General features: G+C 41.5%; 1 protein-coding gene, 1 long non-coding RNA gene and 4 other non-coding genes across 6 annotated transcripts; 2 read left to right on the top strand and 4 right to left on the bottom strand.

Moving 5' to 3' along the window:
* The first annotated feature begins 2329 nt into the window (after positions 1 to 2329).
* On the top strand, positions 2330 to 2401 carry trnae-uuc (transfer RNA glutamic acid (anticodon UUC)). Its single transcript has one exon. It is a non-coding gene; the product is annotated as a tRNA-Glu (tRNA).
* A 3345-nt stretch (positions 2402 to 5746) lies between these two features.
* Positions 5747 to 7482, top strand: LOC116675033 (tripartite motif-containing protein 16-like). Its single transcript, XM_032507148.1, has one exon. It carries the CDS (start codon positions 5756 to 5758, stop codon positions 7418 to 7420), a length of 1665 nt encoding a protein of 554 aa, XP_032363039.1. The 5' UTR covers positions 5747 to 5755; the 3' UTR covers positions 7421 to 7482.
* Positions 7483 to 8711: 1229 nt separating this feature from the next.
* On the bottom strand, positions 8712 to 8827 carry LOC116675042 (U5 spliceosomal RNA). The gene has a single exon (XR_004328281.1). It is a non-coding gene; the product is annotated as a U5 spliceosomal RNA (small nuclear RNA).
* LOC116675034 (uncharacterized) lies at positions 8753 to 25293 on the bottom strand. Its single transcript, XR_004328276.1, has 3 exons — positions 24941 to 25293; positions 19261 to 19331; positions 8753 to 8763 (listed from the first exon to the last, which is right to left on the bottom strand). It is a non-coding gene; the product is annotated as an uncharacterized LOC116675034 (long non-coding RNA).
* On the bottom strand, positions 11930 to 12017 carry trnay-gua (transfer RNA tyrosine (anticodon GUA)). The gene is given in 2 exon segments: positions 11930 to 11965; positions 11981 to 12017. It is a non-coding gene; the product is annotated as a tRNA-Tyr (tRNA).
* trnac-gca (transfer RNA cysteine (anticodon GCA)) lies at positions 12596 to 12667 on the bottom strand. Its single transcript has one exon. It is a non-coding gene; the product is annotated as a tRNA-Cys (tRNA).
* Positions 25294 to 27826: the final 2533 nt, after the last annotated feature.

Here is a 27826-nt window from a genome sequence, read left to right as displayed (position 1 = left end):
ATTTCCTTGCGAGAGTCATCCCAAAAAGATTAATAAAGATAAGTCAATCTCAGAAAAAAGTCCAAAAAATCTGAAGATCTTCAGGGGATGTAGCTCAGTGTTAGAGCTCATGCTTTACATGTATGAGGACCTGGCATCTCCAGCAGGTATTATGGTAGAGTCTTTAAAAGAGCTGCAGAAGATATTACCTCCTGTGGTAATCTGACTGGTAGGGTTATAGAACGTAGTGGTAGACTAAGACCTCCTGTTACACAAACTAACTAAGTGGTATGCTCTCTCTTTTATACCTCAGACTATCAGACAGCACAACAAGCACTTTAAATGTACATGTTTTACAGTTTCTATTTTACTGTATTTATGTTCTTGTACTGTAGTGTAGTATATTTATAGTATTACGCTCCAGTTTTATAGATATTATGGCAGGTATGAGCACTGTAGTTTCCATTTTATTAGATGAAATAAACTTGACATGCCATTAAGTTTACTCTTCAGCAGGTGGAGACATTTCACATCAGCAACAGATGCTTTGTTAAACATCAACAGACTGGAAATAGACTTAAGTTGGCCAGTAATTGTTGCTTTTTCATCTTTGTTGTGATTGTTGTGTGCCTTTAATATCACAAATATTAAAGGCAGTCTACCATATTTTCATTGTCTATTTCTTGCCTGTATTTCTTGCCTTGTATTTCTTTCGTGCTTACTTGTTTGTGTGTTATTGTTTTGTTTTTTGTTTTTTTGCTGTTGCTGCTATGCTGCTACTGTAACGACAGAATTTCCCCGTCGTGGGATGAATAAAGTATAATCTAATCTAATCTAATCTAATCTAAATGTGGATATTATGAAAGAATCTGCAAAGAAAACCTTTCCAGCAAGTTTAAAGGTTCTATGTTGTAATGGTTAGCACTCTGGACTCTGAATCCAATGCAAGCAAAGAGTTCCAATCTCAGTGGAACCTGTTTTTAAGCCACAGCACAAGTGAAAAAGATCAACCTTTCAACTTTCCACATCTAGTTTAAAGTAAGCTTACAGGTTTAATGTTCTTCACCATTTAGACTGTAAACAGTACATTGGTGGGGGCATGTTGAAGAGTCACCTGGTCGTTAATGTAACTTGAAGGGGCTCCAAATTTGACAGTATTGACTGGAAGTGATAGGCTTTGAGTTACATGGGGGATACACACTTCGTATTCAGTCTCGTAATCACCATAAAAATTAGGTATCACTGAAATTTGAACTTGTGTTGCTGCAGTCAGAGTAGACAGTGCTCATCCTGAATGGGCCAGCATAGTGCATCAGAACTGCTTGTTGAATGGTCTATTAGCTTTGGAACCCCCCTTTCCCCTCAGCTTTCAATTGTCAGATATGGGTGGGGGAGTGGGCTTTGTGTCCAAACCTTTCTGTTTAAAAAACAACTAAAGAAGTCTCTTGGATGAGAGACAAAACTTCTGCGGAGGACCTTTTACCAAGTCCTGTTGCCCTTGGTCTAGTTGTGCACTTTTGGGGTAATAGCATGGATCAGGAACCAAAATGGACACATCTGGACTCAATGTGGGCATTGTACGGCAATATTTGACACGTTTAGACCATGAAGACAGTTATCAGTTTATTTTCCATCTGGCAGGTATATTTGTGTACTTAGTTGTACATTTGCACAATGTTGACCCAATTGTCAGTCTATCTCCCATCTCTTCATTACCGACATACTAGAAGTCGGCCATGTTTAATTGGATGCTCTCCAGTTATTGTTGTTCGGTAGATTAACATTATATTTTCCTACTTTTGGGACTTTTCATTTCATATTCTTTGTCTGACATTTTCTATTTCCTGTCTTTTCTATTTTCTATACTGTCTGGGAATGTGGAACAGCTCCATGCTGACTACCTGAAATAAAACAAGGCCACGTGCTGATTATTGGGGACTTGATTTGATGGATTTATTCTTCCTGTTGTGTCTCTGTTTAAACTCCTAATTTAAAGGTAAAGGCAGCGTCCACTAAAGGTTGTGTTGTTGCTGCTGACAGACTCAGATTATTATTCTAAGTGTGTGACAACATTATGGGATGGATCCCTACAGAGATAGACCTTTTAGTTAAAGAGGAACATCCTTTTAGTTTAGATCCTTTAGTTTCCAGCCAGACCAGAGTGGTGATTGGAGGAACAGTGGAAAGATGAACCGCCTTTTCATATATGTATTTTCTTTTACTATTGACTATAGATACTGACTAAATAAAACTTACTTAAGCAGCTTCTTCATTCACGTTTAAGAGAAGGCCTGTTTCCAACCAGACTATGAATTGATTCATGTAATTACTATTATTACTATGTTTTCGGTCCCATATGGTCTAGCGGTTAGGATTCCTGGTTTTCACCCAGGTGTCCCGGGTTCAACTCCCGGTATGGGAATTGGTATCTAGCTGGTGAAGGTTGGCAGCAAGATCTGTAAAATCTGTCATTGGTCCTGTATTAAATCAGAGCTGTAGTTACGTATGTACCCTGTGACCGGATATGCATGACTCAAAAACTAGCTCATATAATGCAAATAAAGAGAGATAATATACTTCTCCACAATAAGACTTTATAAAACTATAACTAGACATGGTTGCGGTGAAAACGTGAATCCTTACTGCCAGACTGGATATCTTGCTGTGTTTTATCAACAAGTGATGTATGTATTTATGGGGCCTGTTCCTGGCATATCTATGGATGTATTCATAAAATCACTGTTATTATTCAACGTGTCAGTCCCATAGGGTCTAGCAGTCTGGATTCTGCCTAAATAACCTTTACACACATTCTTAAGGAGTCCTCTGGTGACTACAATCAGTACATCTGAGAAAGCTTTCAGTTAGTTTGATTTTAAATTCATTTGGCTTAAGTGATGCCCTAAAGATCTTGGGTTCTTCTCCTAAAGACTTCTAATAGTAAGGAAACCCCTGGACGAATGGCAGATAACATGGAGTTAGAGCAGGTTGTTTGCTGGGAGAACCTTCATTGGCAACATTCAGATGAAGTAGAGAAGGACAGTTTTTATTCTTTGCCAGCTGGATGTTGATTCTCATACAAGAGAAGGCCTGTTTCCAGCCAGACTATGAATTGATTCATAAAATCCTTGTTATTTATATACATAATGTCCCACATCGTTTAGTGGTTAAAATTCCTAGTTTTCATCCCGGGTTCAACTCCCGGTATTGGATTTAGCATTTGAAAACAATCAACTGTGAAACATCCAATTTTAATCTCTTGCATTAATAAAACTTTCATTTGAGCATGGGCGGGCCAACTTGGGGATGAGTTGAACTTAAGCTGCAACACAACGTAAACCAGCAAGTCACGTTGATCAATCAAAAACATACAAAAACACGTTCGTAGTATGGTGCGGTCTGGTCTAGCAGTCAGGATTCTGGTTTTCACCACCACCATGTCTACCCCACTAACACAGAACGTTTAGGGAACGTTAGTTTTTGGTTCTCTAAAGGTTAGTTCGAACCAAACCAAAAATGTTTAGAACGTTATAGCGTTCCCTAAACGTTAGGACAACTGTAACGTTCCCCTGCAGTTGCGCCGTAACTTCACACAACGTTCCCTTTTGGTTATTTTTGGTTGTTTTTGGTTGTTCTGAGTTTTTGAAGTAACATAAAGGTTTGCTGTCACTTGATTTAAATTCACTCATAAATGATTGCATAGATAAGATAAACACCATAGCAAGATCTATTTATTTTAAGGCTGATATTAATTTAGCTTAAAACAATAATTTTGTGCTTGACTTTTGGTTTTTTAACTGTATTAATGAAAATACTTAACCCTCATGTTGTCCACGGATCAAATTTGACCCGTTTTTAGTTTTTTATCACAAAAAATGGGCCGTCGAAATAAGCGCTGAAAATGTAAACCTTAGAAATATCAAATAACTTTGGAAAAAAAACATCAAAAAAGCACCTACAACAAAAATGCCGGAAAAAGGGATTTTTGTTTTTTTATGGTTGACGTGAAGACAATACAAGGGTTAAAACAAGAATCTATCAATAGAACGATTTTCACAACTAAGAAAATTCACTTCTTTAATTCAAGTTTACAAACCGAACCGTTACACCCCCACACCAGTAGGAGGGCCTCTTATAAGATATCTCTTATATATCTGTGAGACTATTGTGCCAGATCGCATGATGCCCTCAAAACCTTCCTTCCAAGAGAAGCCAAACGGCCAGAGGTTCGATGGCGATGGCAAACAGGGACAGAGGACAGCCCTGTCTGGGGCCTTTACAAAAGGAGAAAAGAGGTGACAACGTGTTGTAAGTTTGGACCGAGGCCATAGGGAATGAAACCAGGCCATTGCCTCGCATAGGTATCCCCACTCGACCCTGTCAAAGGCCTTTTTGGCTTTAAGGGATACCACGATTTCTGGTGTATCATTACTTAACGAATGGATGATGTTAAGTAGGCATCTAGTTGTATGTGAAGACTGTCGGTCAGCCATGAACCCTGTCTGATCTAACGAGATAATCTTCCTCCCCCATTGCAACAACCTTTGAGAGAATTTTAATGTCACCATTGAGGAGTGGGACTGGTCTAATGCTGCCACAAAGCGGGAGATCTTTCAGAATTAGGGACATTGTGGCCTTGGATAGGGTGTCTGGAAGGCGACGCTGACAAAAAGCCTTGTTGTACACATCTCTTAGAACTGGAGGGAGGAGAGCGGATATTGTTTTATATTACTCTACATCCTCCCCCGGGGATTTACTGCTCTGTAATGAGTTAATGGCTCCTTGAACATCAGCAGTGGTCATAAGGCCACCCAAGTCGTTCACGGTTTCAAAGTCTATTTGGTGGAAACTAATATCTTTAATCGGGCCGTCTGCAATGGAAGGGCAGTCAGAGGTATACAATTCAGCTAATAATTCGGTAAATATTCCATTAATGAAGGCAGGATTGGTGTGGATCGCGCCTGAGTAAGCTCTAATGGCATGAATTAGCCGTGAGGATTTAACTTCCTTTTTTTAAATGGTCTCACTTGTAATTTGTGTTGAATGCAGTGGTAATTTGTTCTTGAATCTGTTGTTTTATTGTTTGTATTGTCTCCTGTGTTTTTTATTTATATTTTTGTGAGAATTACACTTAAGGTTTTTGTGCTATTGATGTTTACCTGATTCTTTGTGTAAAGACATATTTGAAAATCCTGAGAGTTTCTACAGGGTGATGGTCAAAGGTTCCACTTTATCTTGTGCGTTGCTGGATAAGATAATGTGTTGTAGAAAGGTGAAGTGTTAGTGTTGGGTTTTAAAAGGAAATAACAAAGGGCATAAAATGGTATCTTGTTATGCACCTGTGTTCAGAGAACTTATCTCTGACACCTTGTACACACATTCTAGGATTGTGAGATTATTATACAGCAATTTAAGGGTTTATGACATTTTAGTTTGATAACTTTCAGTTGATTTTAAACCAGTAAAAGGAACATTTAAGATTGAGTCAGAGACGTACGGAGACATCAACAAAACCTGAGGAGAAGAGAAGGATTTTACAACTAGAAATGTCGTGTTTTCTGATGTAGAGGACGTTTTAACTGAAGTGTCATTTAAAATGAAGAAAGAAAGTCCAACGTCAAGGTGCCAGTACTCATCCTGCCATGAGTCAATGTTTGAAAACCCCTCCCTGTATTGTTTAATGACAGAAAAGCTGAACCTTGGACCTGGATCCCTTGATAACACAGTCACGGATACTGTACGTCACAGTCAGAGTCAGTCATCACTGAGAGGTGAGATGGCGCAGAGAGGGGTTCAGCTGGACCGGGAAACCTTCTCTTGTTCCATCTGTCTGGATCTACTGAAGGATCCGGTGACCACTCCCTGTGGACACAGCTACTGCATGAACTGTATTAAAAGCCACTGGGATGGAGAGGATGGTGAGTACAGGTACAGCTGTCCTCAGTGCAGGAAGACGTTCACACCGAGGCCTGTCCTGCTGAAAAACACCATGTTAGCAGATTTAGTGGAGGAGCTGAAGAAGACTGGACTCCAAGCTGCTCCTGCTGATCACTGCTATGCTGGAGCTGAAGATGTGGCCTGTGATGTCTGCACCGGGAGGAAACTCAAAGCCATCAAGTCCTGTCTGCAATGTTTGGCTTCTTACTGTGAGAAACATCTTCAGCTTCATTTTGAATCCCCTGCTTTTGTGAAACACAAGCTGGTGGAGCCGTCCAAGAAGCTCCAGGAGAACGTCTGCTCTCGTCATGATGAGGTGATGAAGATATTCTGCCGTACTGATCATCAGCTTATCTGTTATCTCTGCTCTGTGGAGGAACATAAAGGCCACGACACAGTCTCAGCTGCAGCAGAGAGAGCTGAGAGGCAGAGAGAGCTCGAGGGGAGTCGACTCAACATCCAGCAGAGAATCCAGGACAGAGAGAAAGATGTGAAGCTGCTTCAACAGCAGGCGGAGGCCATCAATCTCTCTGCTGATGAAGCAGTGGAGGACAGCCAGAAGATCTTCACTGAGCTGATCCGTCTCCTGGAGAAAAGAAGCTCTGATGTGAAGCAGCAGGTCAGATCCCAGCAGGAAAGGGAAGTGAGTCGAGTCCGAGAGCTTCAGGAGAAGCTGGAGCAGGAGATCACTGAGCTGAAGAGGAAAGACGCTGAGCTGAAGAAGCTCTCACACACAGACGATTACAACCAGTTTCTACACAACTACCCCTCACTGGCACCACTCAGCCAATCAGCATCCAGCATCCAGATCCGTCCTCTGAGCGGCTTTGAGGACGTGACAGCGGCCGTGTCAGAGCTCAGAGATAAACTACAGGACGTCCTAAAAGAGAAGAGTTCAACCGTCTCACTGACAGGGACTGAAGTGGACGTTTTCCTGCCACAACCAGAGCCCAAGACCAGAGCTGACTTCCTAAAATATTCGCATGAAATCACACTGGATCCAAACACAGCTTACACATGGCTGTTATTATCTAAGGGGAACAGGAAAGCAACATTCATGAGTCAAAAACAGTCTTATTCTAGTCACCCAGACAGATTCACTGACTGGTGGCAGGTCCTGAGTAGAGAGAGTCTGACTGGACGTTGTTACTGGGAGGTGGAGAGGAGAGGAGGAGTTTATGTAGCAGTCGCATACAAAAATATCAGGAGAGCGGGGGGGTCGGGTAAATGTAGATTTGGACGAAATGACAAATCTTGGGTGTTATATTGTAAAAACAACGGTTCTACATTTTGTTACAACAAAGTCCAAACTCGCGTCTCAGGTCCTGTGTCCTCCAGAGTAGGAGTGTACCTGGATCACAGTGCAGGTATTCTGTCCTTCTACAGCGTCTCTGAAAGCATGACTCTCCTCCACAGAGTCCAGACCACGTTCTCTCAGCCGCTTTATGCTGGACTAAGGCTTTATGATTATGAATCCTCTGCTGAGTTGTGTAAAGTGAAATAGACAAAAGTCATTTAAGGGTTAAATTCTGAGTTTTAACTCTTTGTCTTTAGTCTCCATGTTTGTTGCTGACAGCTGATTGTTGTCATTCTATTTTTTATGTTTTTCATGTGTTTCCACGTATTGTGTTGGTTTTTCTTATTGTTTAGGCTTTTAACAACAAGCTCTCAATGAGCTCAGTTGAGATCTGTTATAGTGTTGAGATCTGACAGGTGTGTCTGCAGGTTCACAGCTGTGCTGGGAGGGGTTGACCTGCAGAGACACACAGAGACAGAGACAGACAGTAGACACAGAGACATGCAGAGACATGCAGAGACACGCAGAGACAGAGACACACAAAGAGACAAACAGAGACAGAGACACACAAAGACACATAGAGACAGAGACAGACATTTCCAGAGGAGAAATCTGAACATTGTAAAATGTTCTAAATTCTTCTTTTATTTTGTTGACATTTTAGAGTCAAAGGTTTTTCCAGACAGGATTTTCACAATATGGTGGCAACAACCATAAAAACACCTGTTGACGGGTTTTTAGATATAAAATGTTCCATAAATCAGTTTCTGAATGGTACGTGAACCCCCCCCCCCCCACCTCTGTAAAAACCTTCAGAATATAGATTGGAGTGAAACTGGAAAGTTGGGTGCATGGAAGTGCTGCTGAAGTGGAGATTTTTGGCTCAGTCTGAGAAAAACCCATTTAGAGAAAACAGCCTTCGAACATCTGGATTATACATAACATAACATTAACATCTGGTCATTATAGGAGACAAGGGTCCAACTAATGAACTAACACATATCAACAGCAAACTTCCCCAGTTAATTACTTACATTAACACAGAGAAATTTTACAGATTTTTGGATTACCACTTTTCTGAAATGTCATGTTTAAATATGCAAATGCTAACTTTTGGTGAATTTAGGAGAACTTTGTTTTTAAATAAATCTTTTAATAAATCTTATTTTTCTTGTATCTGTTATGTTTTTTTTTTCTCATTTTCTCAGCTTGACATTTTTAGTATGGAATCCAAATCAAATGCTTCTAATGATGAATTATTCCAACTTGATGTCAGATGGAATGGTGTTGAACGAAGGTTCAGTTGAAAACCCCAAAACAAAAAACTAAAATATATGTACTGCTTTAAGTGTGCTATGTAACCCATGATGAGGTTTATTCTTGACTAGGACTATAAATATGAGTTGATGTGGACTCTCATTAGCGTGGCTTACCCACTTACCAGGTTTCTTTTTTCTATTCTAGGAAAAGCAAAGGTAAGCAAAAGCAAGTACAAAAGGCTCGGCCAAACAGCAAAGACCACCAAAAATATTTTCAACTCATCGGATCCCCTCCAAGGAAGTCTTTAGTAAAAGGTGAAAGACTTTTGTGTGTTATGAAGAGAAACCAGAGTGAGTACAGCCGTCTGCTCGAGAGCAGCAGAAAACCCTAGTCGACCCAGTCCAAACCATCGCGGTGTCCAAACTAAAATGATAAGAGGCAACTTGGTAGACTCCTTTCTGATGTTTATATCTGTACTCACAATGCCCTTTTTTTTAAAACGCCAGCCAATTACAAGTCTTGTGAATAATCAATGGTTGAGTTCACATAAAAGATAGTTGCAAGGTCTACCAAATGTTTAACTTTACAACCCGTAAACTGTTGGAACCTTGGTCCATCCCTCAAAATTTTTAATTACAGATTTTCCAGTCCCCAGCCTTAGAAAGCAGAGTGGCACAGCGGAAGCGTGCTGGGCCCATAACCCAGAGGTTGATGGATTGAAACCATCCGCTAATTCCTATACTTTGTATCAGCATCAAGTCTGTTGACATTTAATGTCTCCACCTGGTGAAGAGTAAACTTAAAGCATTAAGTTTATTTCAACCATAAAAATGGAATCTTGTGTGCTCATACCTGCCGTAACACCCATAAAAACTGAAGCGTAATACAATTACTACACTACAGTGCTTGTTCTGCTGTCTGATAGTCTGAGGTATAAAAGAGAAAGCATACTGCTTAGTTTGTGTGACAGGAGGTCTTAGTCTACCACTACGTTCTATAACCCTACCAGTCAGAGCATAAAACACTACAGTTAATAAATACTGTAAATAGAAACATGTATGTTTAAAGTGCATGTTGTGCTTTCTACCAGTCAGATTACCACAGGAGGTAATATCTGTTGCAGCTCTTTTAAAGACTCTACCATAATATGGAGATGCCAGGTCCTCATACATGTAAAGCATGAGTTCTACCACTGAGCTACATCCCCTGAATATTTTCAGTTTTTTAAAACTTTTTTCTGAGATTGATTTAGACTTATGTCGCAAATGAGTTTCCCCTTCCCTTGTAGCTGCAAGTTAAGGCCGTTCAGCATTTCTGTTAAAAATACGAGGTGCCATTTCCATGCTGGGTCAATCAGCTCTGGGACCGTTTTGCCTTTTGACTGAAGAAATGCGTTAATTTCTTTTACATCTACAGGAAACATTCACCATTCACACACATTTATACACTGTGACCGGGGCTGCTGTACAAGGTGCCACCTGCTCATCAGATAAACATTCACACACATTCACACTCCGATGCGCAGCACCGGGGGCAACTCGGGGTTCAGTGTCTTGCCCAAGGACACTTTGACAATGACTGCAGGGGCGGGGAGTGAACCACCAACCTTCCGATTGGCAGGCAACCACTCCACCACTGAGCCACAGACGCCACAGGTTGTATCCTCCAGCCATTTTCATATACCAACATTTGCAGCATCCTGAGCCTTTTTCAGGTTAGTACAAAAACTTAGCCTAGAGTAATTTTATTTTCAAGTTATTTTTAAACATTTAAAAAAAGACATTGCAAGTTTTTTTGCAAAACAAAAAAAAAACTTTACAAAAGCTCCTGCAAAAATCTCTTGACTGCAATACTCGCAAAAAAAAAAAAAAAGACCAAAACATTTTGGGACTGATGTATCCGTCTGCTGAAAAGTACAATACATAACCATGTCCCCAGGTGTGTGCACACGCATGTTTATGCAGGAGAGCACAATGTGATCTTCTGTAAGTCTCTGCTACTATGCATTTCCATGTGTTGGAAAGCACAACGTTACCATTACATGAGGTAGTTTGCAGCTGCTGGTTGTACGATTGTGTTTGTGGGGGCCGTGTATGTGTGCAGGTGTTTTAATGGGTCTTTACATGTGCTCATCTGCTGTAAAACACAATAGTGCTCCATTGGACAACCAGATCAAAATTGACCTAGGAAAACCAAACACTATGTATTTAAAACCCTAAAATTCAATAAAATCAGTAATTTTACTAGCAAAGATTGAGAACCACTCATGTTATTTTTGGTTAATAGAAACTTATTTCTGATAAAGAAACTTAAGTCAGCGTCTGATTGGCAGCCTGGTCGCCCAGCGTCTGATTGGCAGCCTGGTCGCCCAGCGTCTGATTGGCAGCCTGGTCGCCCAGCGTCTGATTGGCAGCCTGGTCGCCCAGCGTCTGATTGGCAGCCTGGTCGCCCAGCGTCAGGCAGGTTTGGAGCTGATTGGGTCCGTTCAGGGGCATTGGAACATCTGCAAGTTTTTGAACAGCTGCCTCAGCTTCCACTTCATTGGTTTCCAGTTGTGCTGAAAAATATGTAGAAATCGTTAAGTCCCACTACCCTTGACATTAATACTGTAAATAATTTACCATTAAGGCTTCTTTGTTTTTGATTAAAAAGTAAAGTATTAAGACTTCCTTTTAAGACTTAATACCTCCAAAACATTGGTAATCAGGCCAGTGGAGTTTGTTTACATCATTACAGAATCGGAATTGAGGTTAAGCTAGCACAGCAGTTGTGTTCATGTGCTGCATTTACTTGGTTTGGGAAATTCCACGATCTCTACAGAGCTACCTAAGCTTAAATTGGCTGACTGACTATATAATTGTCTGAATAATTTGAGAAGCCAGCTGTATACCCACATTGTATGGTCCAAATAGCTTAAATTAAATATGGGTTGGAATCCCCAATCCAAAAGCCAGACAACTTAACCTTAATTTACTACATTGTGCCACAAAGAACCTCAGCTGTAAACACAATTGCAGCATTTTCCCAATATGGTTTCACAGAACCTGCTCACCTTTTTTAGCAGCTTGGATCAACTTGGACTCCATTGACTGGAGAAGTGCGAAGGCCCTCTTCATGGAGATATCATTGAGAGACACATCTATAGTACGAAATAAATTCAGTTAGTGTCTCCAAGTAGCTCTTGAAAGATTCTGTCACTAACGTTCTTACCTCTAATCATTCTCCTCTGCAGCTCATCATCATGTCTTTCATTTGTGCCGCCAACTGGCAAACTCAAGCCTAAGGACAATACAACTGCTGTTAATCTGTCAGGGCTTAACTCTGTCTCCCACACCTATTTTTTTTTTGTTTCTTGTTATGTCTCGGGAAGAAGTATTGTGCTTTTAGGTCAACCATCCATCTGTACATCAGAATCAAAAACACTTTATTGATCCTTGAAGGTAGGAAAAAAGGTGCTCCTTCGAGCCGGATTTGAACCAGCGACCTAAGGATTTCAGTTCTATACCTCTACAGTCCTCCGCTCTACCAACTGAGCTATCGAAGGGAGCGACCATAGCCATACGCACTTCTCTTTTGTCCTGGTTGTTTCATGGGGTCATGACAAAGTATCTAGGGTCAGTCTTAGCCTTTGTGTGAGTACATAGGTTTCCAAAAACATTGTTTTTATTGAGATTAAAGACCAAATTGTTAGTATTTCTGAAATTTTCCCAACCATTCCAACTGCTTTCATAGCCTCGTTGGCGCAGTAGGCAGTGCGTCAATCTCATAATCTGAAGGTTGTGAGTTCAAACCTCATACAGGGCAGCTGCTTTGAGACAAAAAACACAACTGATGCTGAAAATACATTGACAGGTGGTTGAACAATAGCAGAAGTATGTGAATGGAAATTGTGGGTCTATGGTGATTTCAGAGATTTGCAGTGAACATTGTATTGTCCAGCAGAAAGACAACAGGTGTGTTTCTTTTCGTCTGTGATTTATATCGTAAAAGCACAACACCACAATCCAAGGAAGTCTGAGAGGGGAGAAAGCACAAGGGCTTCTGGAAAGAAGCAACATTAGTTACATGCAAGCTTTTATCCAGAATCACCAAGTACTATTATAAAGATGATTACATCGTTGCAGGGGGCACCCAGATTTGAACTGGGGACCTCTTGATCTGCAGTCAAATGCTCTACCACTGAGCTATACCCCCACACACTCTATGTGGAATATGTGCAGTAAAACAATGGCTGGGCCTCCACCATGTGGTTACCTTCACAGTCTGAGAAAGTATCCAAATCTCATCTACTGTATGAAAGGGAGTTAAAAGAAAGAAAACAGTGTAATCTTCTATAAAGGCCCAGCTGAATTTATGTTAATTACAATAGATGTCAAGACTAAGCACAGAAATGTGGTCCACACAAGGATCCACACTGTTACAGTACATGCTCGACCACAAGCACACAGAAGCACACACACAGCACCCTTCCCCCTTGCTTACAAACTCCGACAGAAATCAGTTTTCACACTATAACTACTTAAATAATTATAATGTTATAATGTATGTAATAAATACTTTCTGATAAAGTAATCAATACGTTATGTATAAACTTACACTTCACGATCAGGGTCCTTTTCATCCAGAAAATCCTTTTCCATTTCAGAGTCCACGGAAACTTCACTCTCAGAAGAGGGAATTACTTCTTCATTTGGTCTTTTGACCAATATAGCAGCTGCCTCCTCCGCCATAAACCACTTTTTTCCTCCAAACATCTTTACAAGTGTGTAATAATGTTTCCAGCTAGTAGACAAATTACTAAAAGTTGCTCTGTTTACAAACAATACGTGCACCAATGAAGACTGGTGGTAATTATTGACTTTTGGGACAGGACCAGAACTGTTGCCACTTTGTTACTCTGTGCATTGACACGGGTTGCTACTCGGACTGTTACGGTAAGCGTACCTGACTCATTTCCGTTTCCTGTACTTGTGTGTCGATAGCGTTGCTGCTCACGCAATACTAGTTCAACTTGTTAGTTTTGCTATTACAGCGGCTAACTGTCCGCTAAACACGTATTCCTATAGTAGTTCTGCCTAAGCACTCACAGTTCTTTACATGTACAGTGACCTTCGATAAATAACAGTTTTCGAAAGCTTGGTAGCTAACGCTACCGTACTTTAGCTTCGCAGTTAGCGACTTTAGCTTCGCAGTTAGCGACTTTAGCTTAGCGGTTAGCGACTTTAGCTTAACAGTTAGCCTTATCCGGTGAAGTGACTGGAACTTGAGAAAAGGGTTGTGCTACATTTGCTTCGCTTAGAGCTCGCATCAACGGGGCATAGGCATAAGCATTTGTTTTACGTCTTTCAGTGACTTTCGTTAAATAACAGTTGTTTTGAACGCTTGGCGGATAGCGCTACCGTACTTTAGCTTAGCAGTTAGCAACTTCAGCTTAGCATTTAGCCATGTCATCTCTCTCTCCTACAGTCTCCTGCTCGATGTGTGAGATGTTTAGTTACTCCTCTGCATCCTTTAGTGGTAATGGTGTGTGTAACAAGTGTAGTTTATTTATGGACATGGAGGCGAGGCTTAGTGAGTTGGAAGTCCGTTTCCGCACCATGATAGATCAGCCGTTAATGGGCCGACTTGAGCCTGAGTTAGCCTCTGGTAGCCGTCCCCCCCCGGGGACTCCTGAGCAGCCAGGACATAGTTCCTGGGTGACTGTGAGAGGACGAGGAAGAGCTAGTCGTAAGCTTTCAAAGGCCGCGGACCACCACCAGCCTGTTAGCGTTTCTAACAGATTTTCCCCACTCAGCAACACACCCGCTGAGAAACCAACTCTGATTATCGGCAGCTCCATTCTGAGAAACGTGAAGTTAGCGAAGCCGGCAGCCATAGTTAAGTGCATCCCGGGGGCAAGAGCGGGCGACGTTAGCAAAGACGGTTAGCTCCATGGTATAATACTGAAACTCGCAAATTAAAGCAACTATCACGGAAACTTGAGAAGATCTGGCGTTCCACCAAATTGGAAAATTCTCGTTTAAACTGGCAAGATAGTCTTAAGACTTATAGGAAGGCCCTCCGTAATGCCAGAGCAGCGTACTACTCGTCATTGATAGAGGAAAATAGGAACAACCCCAGGTTTCTTTTCAGCACTGTAGCCAGGCTGACAGAAGGTCACACCTCTACTGAGCTAAGTATTCCCATAGCTCTTAGTAGTAACGACTTTATGAGATTCTTCAACGATAAAATTATAACTATTAGAAGCAAAATTCACCAAGACCTGCCTTTAACTGGCTTATCTCTAAACTCAGGAACCTTAGAAACAGCTGTAAAACCAGATATATGTTTAGACTGCTTTGCTTCACTTGATCTTTATCAATTTAATTCAATTATTTCTTCATCTATCCATCAACCTGCCTCTTAGATCCCATCCCAACTAGGCTACTTAAAGAAGTTTTACCCTTAGTCAACACTTCTCTACTAGACATAACCAATCTGTCTTTATTAACAGGCTATGTACCACAGCACTTTAAAGTAGCTGTCATTAAACCTCTTCTGAAAAAGCCAAACCTTGATCCAGATGTTTTAGCCAACTATAGACCTATATCCAACCTTCCATTTCTGACCCCAAGCCATGCCCAGTCTTCTGTGAGGACTCCCAGTCCCTCTTCATCCTCTGTGAGGACCAGTGGCGGCGCCAGAGAGGAGCTAGGTGGTGCTGTAGCTCCCCCTATAATAGTCATAGCACCCGCCCAGCACCCCCAAAAAATGTCTGTAATTTTTTATATTTGTTTTTTAATGTCGGGTTTGAATAGTCTTTTTCATGTTGTTAAAATTGGAATTAAATGATAAATAAAATTATATATATTTTAGTCTAAAATAGCAAACACGTGATCTTCTTTGGCCAATGGGCGCAGCGCCCAGTAACCCTTTGACCTTAACGCAGGGCAGCTTGTTTTTGATTCTGGGGATGAACACGAAGGAGAATTGCCGGCGGCGGTTTCCGTTGAGGATGCTAACGTTACGCTTTGTGCTGCCGGTGATATTAGCAACCATCCTCAAGAGGGCCCAAGAAGGCCAGTCTTTCAAACACACCCCGGACGGAAATTTGGGAATCAGCAGAGAAGTTTTAACATAAGTTGGATGGATCAGTATTCATGGCTGGAATGCAGCGTGGTAAAAGATGCAGCATTTTGTTTCGCGTGTTGGCATTAGAAACAACATTTACCAGCAATGGATGTAACAACTAGCGGAAAGCATCAGCATCTCTGAAGAGCCATCATGAAAGTATGGGGCACAAATTTGCAATGCAAGGATGGAGTGAGTGAAAAAAAGAGATAAGCGGATCTAAAATAGTAAGGGACATACTGCGTTGATTATGGAGAACAGAAAGTACATGAAAGCTGTGGCGGAGCCTGTGCTTCGATCACAGCCAGGGGATCGCACAGCGAGGCCACAGTCCCACAACTTGGGAAACTTTTGCGAGTTGCTGCATGTCATTGCGAAGTATGATCCAGCTGTGGACAAGAAGTTAACTTGACTGCGACAACATCATTGATGCCTTCGCACTCAATCACAGCATCAGACGTATTGTTTTGTTGTGAAGACGTCTGGTAAGAGCTTGATTTCCCCCTCTGTTCGCTATTACAAATTTAATTAATTTGGTTGTTGAAGCTCAAATCTTGGATCCTCATAGTGACATCTATGATGCTTCAACAATAGGAACACTGCCGATTCATCATTAGAATAGTGGTGGTAACTGGCTGTGTGATTTTGTGATCTGAGCATTTTAAGCCAAAGCGTGCACAGGTTCTGTTGCTTTTTGTTGCTGCTGTTTGCTGCTCCGTTGTATTCAAGGCTCGACTATGACAGATTTGTGTGATATACTATTTACAGAGGTTTACATTGGCAAGCTTATGTATGTTGTATCCATAGCCCTTGTGATGTGTACATATATATTTATATATATATATATATATATGCTTACAGTTGCGGAACGAGTATAATTAATGCGTGTGTGTACGCGCGTATGCATAGGCTATATACATAGGGTGGTCAGAGGCGAACTCTATAATGAAACGCCCCAAAATTCAAAGCACCTTCTCTTAAGTGTTGAGCATCCCCATAGCACCTGCAACAGAAAATCTCTGGAGCCGCCACTGGTGAGGACCTCAAACCAACATGGCAGAAGCCTGTGTAAATACAGCAGTGTCTGTTCAGTGGCCAGGCTGTTGTGTAAGTTGTGCTTAGTGTAGCCTTTATTCATGCCATGCATTAATAATTTGTTGTTGTCTTCTTTACAGGGTGAACCCAGAGGAGTTCACCCAGCTACTGCTGGTGCTGCAGCTTCTTTCTGGTTGCCAGGAGAGATGCGGAAAAACATCCCCATCCAAGACCAGAGGTGGATTTCTAACACCATTTTCCACTCTGGCAAACTGCAGCAAGATTTGAAGCTGTGGTATGAACCCCCGGTCCCTGCACTCATATACCACCAGACACCGACACCAGATTGCTTTTGCACCCATCGGTTGACGGTGTGGGTGCCCTACCACCTGTGGAAGGTGAGGGTAAACTGCCCTGAGTGTGGGAAGCAGCTGACGGGCTACGGTGTCCACAAGAGGGCTCGGAAGGTCCTGGACATCGACAGGTATTACCTGATGGTGACAGAGACACTCAGATTCTCTGTGTGTTCTCTGAAGTAATTGTCAACCTCTCAGACTGTCTGGTGGACCAGAAAATGTTCCGGCTGATCCTGACCCACCAGTGAGTAAATCTGTTTTTGTTTTTTTTAATGTGTCGCCAGTAGTGTGTGTAATAAAGCGATCAACAGATTTCCACTGTCACCGTCAACTGTCGCATCGCCGGCCGAGTGTGAAAGCTTTAACAGGACTTCTATATAATATAATATTAATATGTAACTAATCAGAGCTACATTTGCATTTCAGGCATCCTGAACTGATGATGAATTATGTATGAAGCAAAAAATAGTAATGATAAACAAAAAATTCATAATGATGAAAACAAATTACCTAATAGGTAACTAATGATTAATAAATGAGGCATTGTGTGTAGTTATTATAGTGTTACTGTTGTGGGTAGATGTAACCAGTCGTCAACACATGAAAACTATTCAGAATGAGTCATAGTTGTGTTTCAAAAGAAGATGGGATTTTTATTTGTTTTATTTTATTAAAGAGTACCATTTAAAGTAAATGGTAAAGTAAATCATACTTTAAATCATACCCTTTTGTCATCATTGATGGTTTTTTTCATACATATAACCAATAATTTTCATATTAATTATTCATAATAAGATCTCCAATGCCTCTCAGAGTATAGGACTTCTGATTTTTCTCTATCTTTTTTCTGTGTCGTCATCTTGTAGGAGACAACTGAATGTGTTATGACTTTGCATTTGTCCTCCAAGGACAAAGTTTTTTTTTCTTCTTCCTGCTTCTGGTGAGAGCGGTCGTGTTTTTCCTCCTCTCCCCTCTTATCTTAGCTTGGCTCCAATTCTAGTTGTCTACTTTGTTGTTTGATTAACTGGTCACTCAGTGCTATTGACAAGATTTTTTCACCCAAGCATGCCTTACCGGGTGGGCTGATCTGCCCCAGTGGAACATTCCCTGCAGGCTACGCTCGTGATTCCTGGGAGGATTGACAAGCAGTCTGCCTGGACGCTCTCACTGTGGAAGACGTTATTTGGATAATTGTACTGCTGTTGGTGGGGCTCCTGATCATCAGAGTTGGGGTCTCCCTGACCTATCAGAAAATTGGTAAGACAGCCGCCAGAAAATTCACCCACCAGCTGTCTGGGGAACTTAAAGAGTGCTTACATGGAGTGATTAAGAGGATGAAGGTCTTACATCTGAGGGCTGACCAGTCCACTGAACTCTCAAAACATCTCAGACCGGTCTGGGGAATCGTAGAGGGCACTTCATGAACTGGATGCACGTGTGACGCTGAGGATGAGTGGAATTGATTGACAGACATTGATTTGGTCAAATTTCGCCAAATCAACCTAAATGGATTGAAATTGGGATCCATGCCCCCCTCCTTCACCTGAGCGGGTAAACAGACTGCAGCGGACTGCTATCTACTTCTGTGCATTGTCTTATCTCTTCATGCAAGGCCAAACGAACTGAACTAACAACTTGGACAATCTGAGGCTTCATATTACACACACACACACACACACACACACACACACACAACTCTCACTCCACACCATACATGCCCTCCTTTCACCATTTTCTTGACCGACTGCCCTTCATTTCTTAAAGTAATGATGGCCGCTCGTTTCTCTTCACTTAGCTGATTGGTTCATGCCATAATATGAATTGTAACAGTTGTCCAATAGGGCTGTCGGCTGTGTATCAACCTGACTTCTGCACAACACAACTGATGGTCCCAACTCCACTAATAAGGAAGAAACTAAACTAATGAACCCTGACAAGGCCCACCTGGGGGGGGGGGACCATTTCAGGGATTACCTCATGCAGCCCATTGTGAGAACACCAAGGGTTAGCAGCTCTATCAAAAAAGCAAAGGGGGGGGGGGGGGGGGGGGGGGTACTTTGAAGGAACTAAAATATAAGACATGTTTTCAAGTATTTCTAATTTTTTGTTAAGTCCATAATTCCACATGTGTTCATTCATAGTTTTGATGCCTTCAGTGATAATCTACAATGGAAATAGTCATGAAGATAAAGGAATCGCATTGAATGACAAGGTGGGTCCAAAATGTATCTGTGTGTGTGTGTATGTGTGTGTATTCTGATGGTGTGTGTCTCTTCCTAGCTCCACAGTCTGATATAAAATCAGCTTCTCCATCTCTCTGAAGAGGAGATCTCAACACGTCAGGAGGACCAGGAGACCTGAAGACGGACGTGGTTCTGACAGGAAGCCGGACCGGAGACCTTCCTCATCTCTATCACCTGATGAACATGACTGAGTTCAGAAGGCTGCAGGAGAGAAGAGATGACGCCAGAGCACGATATAATGCTGGAGTGGTAGGAGCAGTAGCAGGAGGAGTAGGAGCAGCAGTAGTAATAGCACTCCTTTTCCTTACATCTTTCTTCACTGGGGGGGCTAGTTTGGCAATAGGAGTGTTAGCAGTAGTAGCAGCAGGAGCTGCAGGAAGAGCTGTAGTAGCAAGAGCAGGAGCAGCAGATCAAGCAGTAGCAGGAGCAGTAGCAGGAGGAGTAGGAGCTATAGTAGGAATAGCACTCAAGGCACTCCTGGTCCTTGCAGCTCCATACACTGGGGTGGGAGGGGGGGGTGATTTAACAGCCGTAGGAGCATCAGTAGTAGCAGCAGGAGCTGTAGGAGGAATGTTAGCATTAACAGCATTAGCCAGAGGATGATGAGCTGTGGTTGTAAATAAAAACAATGAAAGATAACAGGGTAGCACTTTACATTCCACCACAGTTATAAGATGTAAAATTGGGTAACAGTGGGATAATGAAGAGGTAATACATAGGTAATAACGTGTAATTACTAAAGTAATAACTGGGTAATACATCACAGTTATAAGATGTAATAGTGGGGTAACAGTGGGATAATGAAAACGTAATATATACCAAGGTAAGGAATGGGTTTGATGATGACATATGTATATCTGGGTAGTTGTAATATGGTTACATTAATATTGTAATAACATGTTAATAATGGGGTAATATATGTTGATGTGTTCACAGTATTACAGGCTACTATCAGCGTAATACCTTCCAAATTAGACATTTGGAATCAAAAATTACCATATTATAATGCCTAAATCCATCCCTTTATGGTCCAATATTTCCCTTTTCTTTCAGGGTAATACTTTACCAATTATATGTTTAATCTCATGACTTCTTACCTGGAAATACATTTGGGATTTTCTGTGTAATAACCATGAATCAGTGGTGTAATATTACAATAACAGCTGGAGAGATTACCTGGAAATGCAATTTTAAATTCCAAGAAGTGTCTAATTTGTTATTTCGCTGATAGTAGTGAAGACATCGACATTTATTACCCCATTTTTATCATGTTATTACAATACACTACCCAGATATACATATCTTATCATTGAATTATTTTGAATTTGAATTATTACCTTGGTAATGACATATTATTACATCTGTTACCTTCTTATCACCTTGTTACCCCAGTATTACATCATCTTACTGTGTATTACCCATTATTACTTTGGTAATTACAAGTTATTACCTATATATTACCTCTTTATTATCCCACTGTTACTGGAGAATCATCTGGACATCTGGAGACATTCGCCTTATTACCCTCACATCTGGAGACATTCACCTTATTACCCTCACACCTGGAAACATTCACCTCATTACCCTCACATCTGGAGACATTCGCCTTATTACCCTCACACCTGGAGACATTCACCTTATTACCCTCACATCTGGAGACATTTGCCTTATTACCCTCAAACCTGGAGACATTCGCCTTATTACCCTCACACCTGGAGACATTCACCTTATTACCCTCACATCTGGAGACATTTGCCTTATTACCCTCACACCTGGAGACATTCACCTTATTACCCTTACACCTGGAAACATTCACCTCATTACCCTCACATCTGGAGACATTTGCCTTATTACCCTCACATCTGGAGACATTCACCTTATTACCCTCACATCTGGAGACATTCACCTTATTACCCTCACATCTGGAGACATTCACCTTATTACCCTCACATCTGGAGACATTCACCTTATTACCCTCACATCTGGAGACATTCGCCTTATTACTCTCACATCTGGAGACATTTACCTTATTACCCTCACATCTGGAGAACTTCGCCTTATTACCCTCACATCTGGAGACATTCACCTTACAACCCACACATCTGGAGACATTCGCCTTATTACCCTCACATCTGGAGACATTCGCCTTATTACCCTCACATCTGGAGACATTTACCTTATTACCCTCACATCTGGAGACATTTACCTTACTACCCTCACACCTAGAGATATTTGCGGGGATATAAGGAGGTGTATTACTGATTGTATTTACCAGAACCGTTGCCACTTTGTAACTCTGTTCATTGTGAAAGCTGTTCTCTGCAGAAAATAATTAAACCCTTCCACCGAATACCTAAACTTTTAGTCCAGTTTGCAGCCTGTCTTTATTTTGTTTCAACAAGGTCAATTCTTCAACACAAATTCCTCACTCGCTGAACAGAAACTTCCACCACACCTCTCACCTGAAGACATTCGCCTTAATACCCTCACACCTAGAGATGTTTGCCTTATTACCCTCACATCTGGAGACATTGAGCTCTTCTTACACTCTAGTTGAGTTACCCCAGCTCTGCTGTGATTGGCTCCTCTGATCATGTGATAACTGAGAAACAGGAAGCTGAGAGACTGAGCGTCCTGCCTGCAGACAGAAAGGTAAGAGAGAGCTGATTCTACACAGAGAGGAGACAGAGGGCGTTTCTCAATATGTGTTCTTCTATGGACTTGTGTCCTTGTGTCCTTGTGAAACGTCATGTTTGGTGGCCAAAGTACTGACCCAATACACAAGTTAGCATTTCGCCAAGAACAGTTAAAATCCCCGGATGTGACCTCGACACGCCCATTTTACCGAGGATACATCGGATGGTGACTTGTGTGAACTTGACCGGGCCGGTATCCCAGCATTCAATTCGGGTGTAAAGCGCTTATGGTTTCCGGTACACATATTTTCACAATTTACGTCTATTATTAAATCAATAAATTCATTTTTAAGATGTTTTAAGTAGAGAATCTGTGTAGATTTTGAATATAGGCAGTTCAACGAAAATTGATGGTGAATTAAAAAAGCCTTCGGAGTTTGAAAGCTCCGCAAACCCCGGCGGGTGAGCTTGCTACGCCAGCCGGGAATGACTCTCGCGAGCCGGTCTGTCAGTCAGCTCACAGCCCCTCTGGCCCCACGTCTAGACAGACCACTGCAGCAAAGCTAGGTCCACAATTGTAAGATATTTTAAACAATTGTTACCGCTGTTATATATATCTGTCCTCCTCATCCTGGCTCTACTCCCTCTCAGGCTCATAGACCGTTAATATGATATATATAATATATTAACGGTCTATGCTCAGGCTCCTCTTCTGCCTCCCAGTAACGTATACAGACGGCAGTGACTAACTTTACCCAGTCCATCTATAATTTTAATAGGCTACCTATTTTAACGTTTCTTTTCTGCTTTCAATTAAAATTGAATCCCGAACAATGTTACAAGGATTTTTTCCCCGCCGTTGTGTCGGTAGGCCTATTTATATAGTTATTGGCCCGTTATACTTAATAGCACTTGAAATGAAAACCTGGAAGACTGAACAACAAAACAAGGCGGTGTGAAGGGTGACCGTCCATGCTTTATTATGAATACACACATCAAAGCTAACTATAAAGTGGCAAGCGCCCTCTTTGCTGGGGGTGTTGCGCAATAACAGGAAGAACGCTTCGTCTCAAAACTGTCAACAGCGTTTTGTCTGCTTCTGAACTTGTGAGTTCAGTCTTCCAGGTACAGCTAGCAAGTACCGTCTCCCCAAGAACACAAGTCCGTTCTTTGCTTACTTGGAATTGAGAAACGGCTAGAGTTAAATGTTGGACTACAGCTGAGACAGAGACTAAGACCCAGAGAGGCCTGCTGGCAGCCGCTCATTCCTCATTCAGGTGCAGTTGCCGGGCGTTTCTTCCTGTTGTGTTTTCTGTCTGTTCATCAGCTGACACTTAGACTCAGTACTTTATGTTCAAGTTCAAGACCTTTATTTGTCCCCGAGGGGCGATTAATTTAGCTGCAGTAGCAAAGAAGTTGACATACAGGACATGAAAACAAGATGACAACATTGATTAAAAATACAGCATTAGACCAAACAGGTAAATAAATACCACATTAAAAGTTTACATCCAGGTGTGCCTAATGTGCAGACGTTACCTGTTCATTACAGAGTTAAGCAGAGTTATAGCAGAGGGGACGAAAGAGAATCTATGTTTATTAGTTTTTGCTGGTGGCTGACTGAAGCGGGAACCAGAGGGCAGCAACTAGTTTATCACATAATGATTTATGTGCAGCTCTGCAGTGTGAGAATCACCGCTGGTTAATAGGAACTAGGAATAAGCTGCTGTTTCTATTTTCATACACTTTCCTTTTTGGGCATTTCCCAATAATGACAAGCCCAGACTTGTGTTCTTGGGAGAACATTGTTCCTGGTGATTCTGGTGTTCCTTACCTCTGAATTTCATGAGCACACAGAACAGTTTGTAGTTGCCGTGTTGAACCAACGTGTTCTAGCTGATTTTGCACATAGGCCGCCTGCTGGGCTCCAGAATCAGAATCAGGAAAGGCTTGATTGTCAAGCAGGTGTTAAGTTCAATTTAAATGAAGGTACCAAATCATAACACAAGTTATCTCAGGACACTTACAGATAGAGTAGGTCTGGACCACTCAATAATTTACAAAGCTATGTAAAAAGCAGGGCGTGCAGGGCATAGAGGGTACTGCAGGGCGTAGAGGGTACTGCAGGGCGTAGCAGGGCAGAGCAGGGCACTGCAGGGCGTAGAGGGTATAGCAGGGCATAAAGGTCACTGCAGGGTGTAGCAGGGCATAAAGGTCACTGCAGGGTGTAGCAGGGTACTACAGGGTGTAGCAGGGTACTGCAGGGCGTAGCAGTGTACTGCAGGGCATAGTAGGGTACTGTAGGGTGTAGCAGGGCACTGCAGGGCATAGAGGGTACTGCAGGGCGTAGTAGGGCAGGGCAGGGCATAGCGGGGTGTAGCAGGGCATCTTAAAGGGCCACAGCGACAACTGTTCTTGCCAATCCAGGGAAAACTGCGGGGCAAGAAAACATAAGGACTCCAGGGAACCCGCTCCCCAGAGCTAGGTTATGACGAGCATTTGCCTACAGATGACAGGAGAGAGGAGCTCAGTCAAAGGAAGTCCAGCAGTCTAAAACTATAACAGCACAGCTAAGAGCTGCAGAAAATTAGAGAAGAGAAGGGGGGGCCGTGTCTGCAGCTATACACCCTCCCCCGCCGGTCTGGCTTAATGCTGCGTCTCCTCACTCCCTAAATATAAGCTTGTCAAATGGCCTTTTTCCATTAGGTGGACCCTGCTCGGCTCGGCCGGTCCACGCAGAACGTCGTTGCTTTGGCGACTTGAGTGTACGTTCTGCGTGTGTGCGAGACGTAATATATCTCCAAAACAGCAGGAGGCGCTAATCTGTATTGTCGCCCAAAATACTAAAACCAGCAGTTGATTGGACGAAAGCATCACACGGGTCTGGCTGCTCAGGAAATTGAATTGAATGAGAAGGTGTGTCCAAACTGTATCTGTGTGTGTGTGTGTGTGTGTGTGTGTGTGTGTGTGTGTGTGTGTGTGTATTCTGATGGTGTGTGTCTCTTCCTGTCTCCAAAATCTGACATAAAATCATCTTCTTCATCTCTCTGAAGAGGAGATCTCAACACGTCAGGAGGACCAGTAGACCTAAAGATGGATCAAAGACCACGAAGAAGAAGGAGTAAAGACCTCCCACCACATCTGTCTGAGTTAATGGACAAACCTAAAGATTATTCAGCTTCCTTCATCAGAGAGTTTGACAGCAGAGAACACAGGATGAGACAGATTGCAGGAGAGTTTGAAGAGATCACTGCTGAAGTCAGAAAGATGCAGAAGAAGAAGAGATTAGCAGCAGGCATAGGAGCCCTTATTCTGGCGGGGTTAGTGGTAGCAACAGCAGTAGCAGTAGCACTAGCAGTAAAAACAGCAGATGGAGAAGCAAGGATAGCAACCAGGTCTCTTACAGCAACATCAACAAACAAATGGACAGAAGCACCCATGATTCTGGCAAGAGTAGGAAGACAAACTGGTGTAGCAGGAGTAGGATCACTAGGAATAGTACCAACGATCCTTGTAGTAGCATCATTAGCAGTAGCAGTAGCATTAGCATTAGTAGCTACTACACTAACTGAGAACATAAGTGTAGAGAAAGTAGAAGAGCTGGGGACAGAGTTCCTGGAGATGGTTGAAGCGCTGAAGAAGGACCTGGAAGAAATCAAGAGGACATGTGAGACGGAGCAAAGATCAGCTTATCTTCAGGCTGGACAGACTCTGAGAGACATGGAGGACCTTCAGAGGACTCTAGGACGAGTTCCTGCAGAGAGAAGAAAGATCATCATGTTCTCTGGTCTGTGCAGCACGGTGGTTGGGGACTGTGAGATGATGAAGGAAAAACTCAGAGACGTCACAGAGAAGTAAAGAGACTATTTGCAGTTTAAAGTAAAAGGCCTCAGTCATTATTGTGTTATATAATTTCTCACTAAATCTGCAGTTTCTGATATAAAACTTGAAATTTGCGTCACAAATGATCCTCTGATCCTGTTTATCACATATCAATCCTCAAAGTATTAGAATCAGCTGGTGTTCAGGGGTCGTCCCTCAAGACAGTGTTACGTCTTTCAATAAAAACAAATGCAGTTTCACATCATTTTGGAGCGTTATTATCTCCATATGAATGTGGAAAAGCTTTTCCGTCTCTTACCTCTCTCATTGCTTTACTTCCTTCTTACACAGCCAGCGTAAACAGTCCCTAAAATATGAACCCCTTTATAATCTTAGAAACCACTTAGCATTCACACGCTTCTTCTGCAGAGAAAGTCACTTTTATGCCCCCCCCCTTTCATATCTTTATCTATCCTGCCTACAATAAAGGCTGAAAATGCCCAAAAAAGTCTTTAAAAACAGAGAAACTAAGTGTCTTTGTGATGATGTGTGTAGATTTGTTCCGGTTCCTTCCAGATGTAATACATATGTATATATATATATATATATATACTGTATATACCTGGTTGCAAATCTGTCACATTTATTTCCATTATATTTCTTTTTATTATTACTACGCTGTCTACCTCATGGTTTTGTTTATATTGTTTTTTTTTACCGTGGATACCTGACCTTATGTTATATAAGTTGCAGTTTGCTTACTATAACTTTATGTTTTGAATTGTGATATCTGAATGTTTGTAATTTTATTTGTTAATAATAAAAAAGGCTGAGTGTTTGTATTTTCTCTAAGAAAAATGTTTGTAGTTAATTTGATACACAGTATGATGCTAGGTTTGAGACAACAACCTCAATTTCAACCAAAACAATACCATGTGAAACTCATCATCAATAAAACCTTTATTTAAAAAAAAGTGATTTTTAAAAAATAGAAAAGAAAACTTAAAAAAAAAAATTAATTGCCATCCTGTTCTCTTTCCTGTCCCTGCTCTGCCTCCTCCTCCTCTGCTTCCTCCTCTTCTGCCTGCATTGCTGCATCTGCAAGAAAAAGGATAAATATAAAAGTATGCTTTGTGTATCAAAACAATCTTCTAATAACCCTATTAACAAAACATTGTATTTCACACACTACATGTGCTAAATGGTCGGTGAGCTCCAGATCCTGTATTACACAGCCGTACTATCACAGTCATAGCTGTGACAATATGCAGCGCAACTAAAAACTTACCATCTCTATTGAAGGCTGCAGCAATGTGCAACAACTCCAACTCCTGCTGGAGTTGTTGAACCTTCCTGTCAGCCGCCTCCTTCTCCCTCTTACAACGCTCCAGCTGTTTTTGGAGCCACCGCTCCTGGCTCTCGGCAGCCCTTCTCAGCCGATGTTCCCGGCACACCACTGTCATCACCCCAGTTGTTGCATCCATTAACTGGGGGAACAGGGTGTGCCGGGGAACATCTGGGTCCCTTGAAGCATACTACAATTACAAAAAAAGATTGTCATACAACTGCATGGTCAAGCACTTTATACAATTAAGATTGACACATGGAACAATTTATTGAATTAATTACATTTTTCATTGTTGGATGTGTTTATGTGTTTGTTTTATGGTTTAATCAGATTTGTTATCTTCATATTTCATTATTAAAGTACTGATGTTAAAAACAAATAAGGGGATCCATCCTTCCTCTTATTTTGTAAGCTTAAAATATTTTTGCTATATTGAGGTTTACTTGTAATTATTCTATGTCCTATTTTTTTAATTGTAAATTAACTGGTAAGATACATCTATACATATCCATATTCTACTGCTCTTCATACTATTTAGTCTACACATACTTATTCTTACTATTCTTATAAAGTTTCCACACTGCAAATATGTCTATATGGTACTCAGTTTATCCATATTTATTAAATTTTTATTTTTCTTACTTTATATTCTGTTATATATATATATATTATTCTTATTACTACTATATATCACTGCTACTACATTGCACATCTGTACATGATGTTCATACATTGTACATATTACATAGCCATATTTACTCTGCTCTTATAACACTACAATATATTTATTACCCTGCCTATGC

This window comes from Etheostoma spectabile, unplaced genomic scaffold, assembly GCF_008692095.1.
Source record: "Etheostoma spectabile isolate EspeVRDwgs_2016 unplaced genomic scaffold, UIUC_Espe_1.0 scaffold00001427, whole genome shotgun sequence".
NCBI lineage: Eukaryota > Metazoa > Chordata > Actinopteri > Perciformes > Percidae > Etheostoma > Etheostoma spectabile.
The sequence above is the reverse complement of the archived record's forward strand: the minus strand, read 5'-3'. Positions and strand labels throughout refer to the sequence as shown.

Coding starts and splice junctions, on each gene's coding strand:
- LOC116675033 (XM_032507148.1), top strand. CDS start 5,756: ATGGCGCAGAGAGGGGTTCAGCTGGACCGGGAAACCTTCTCTTGTTCC.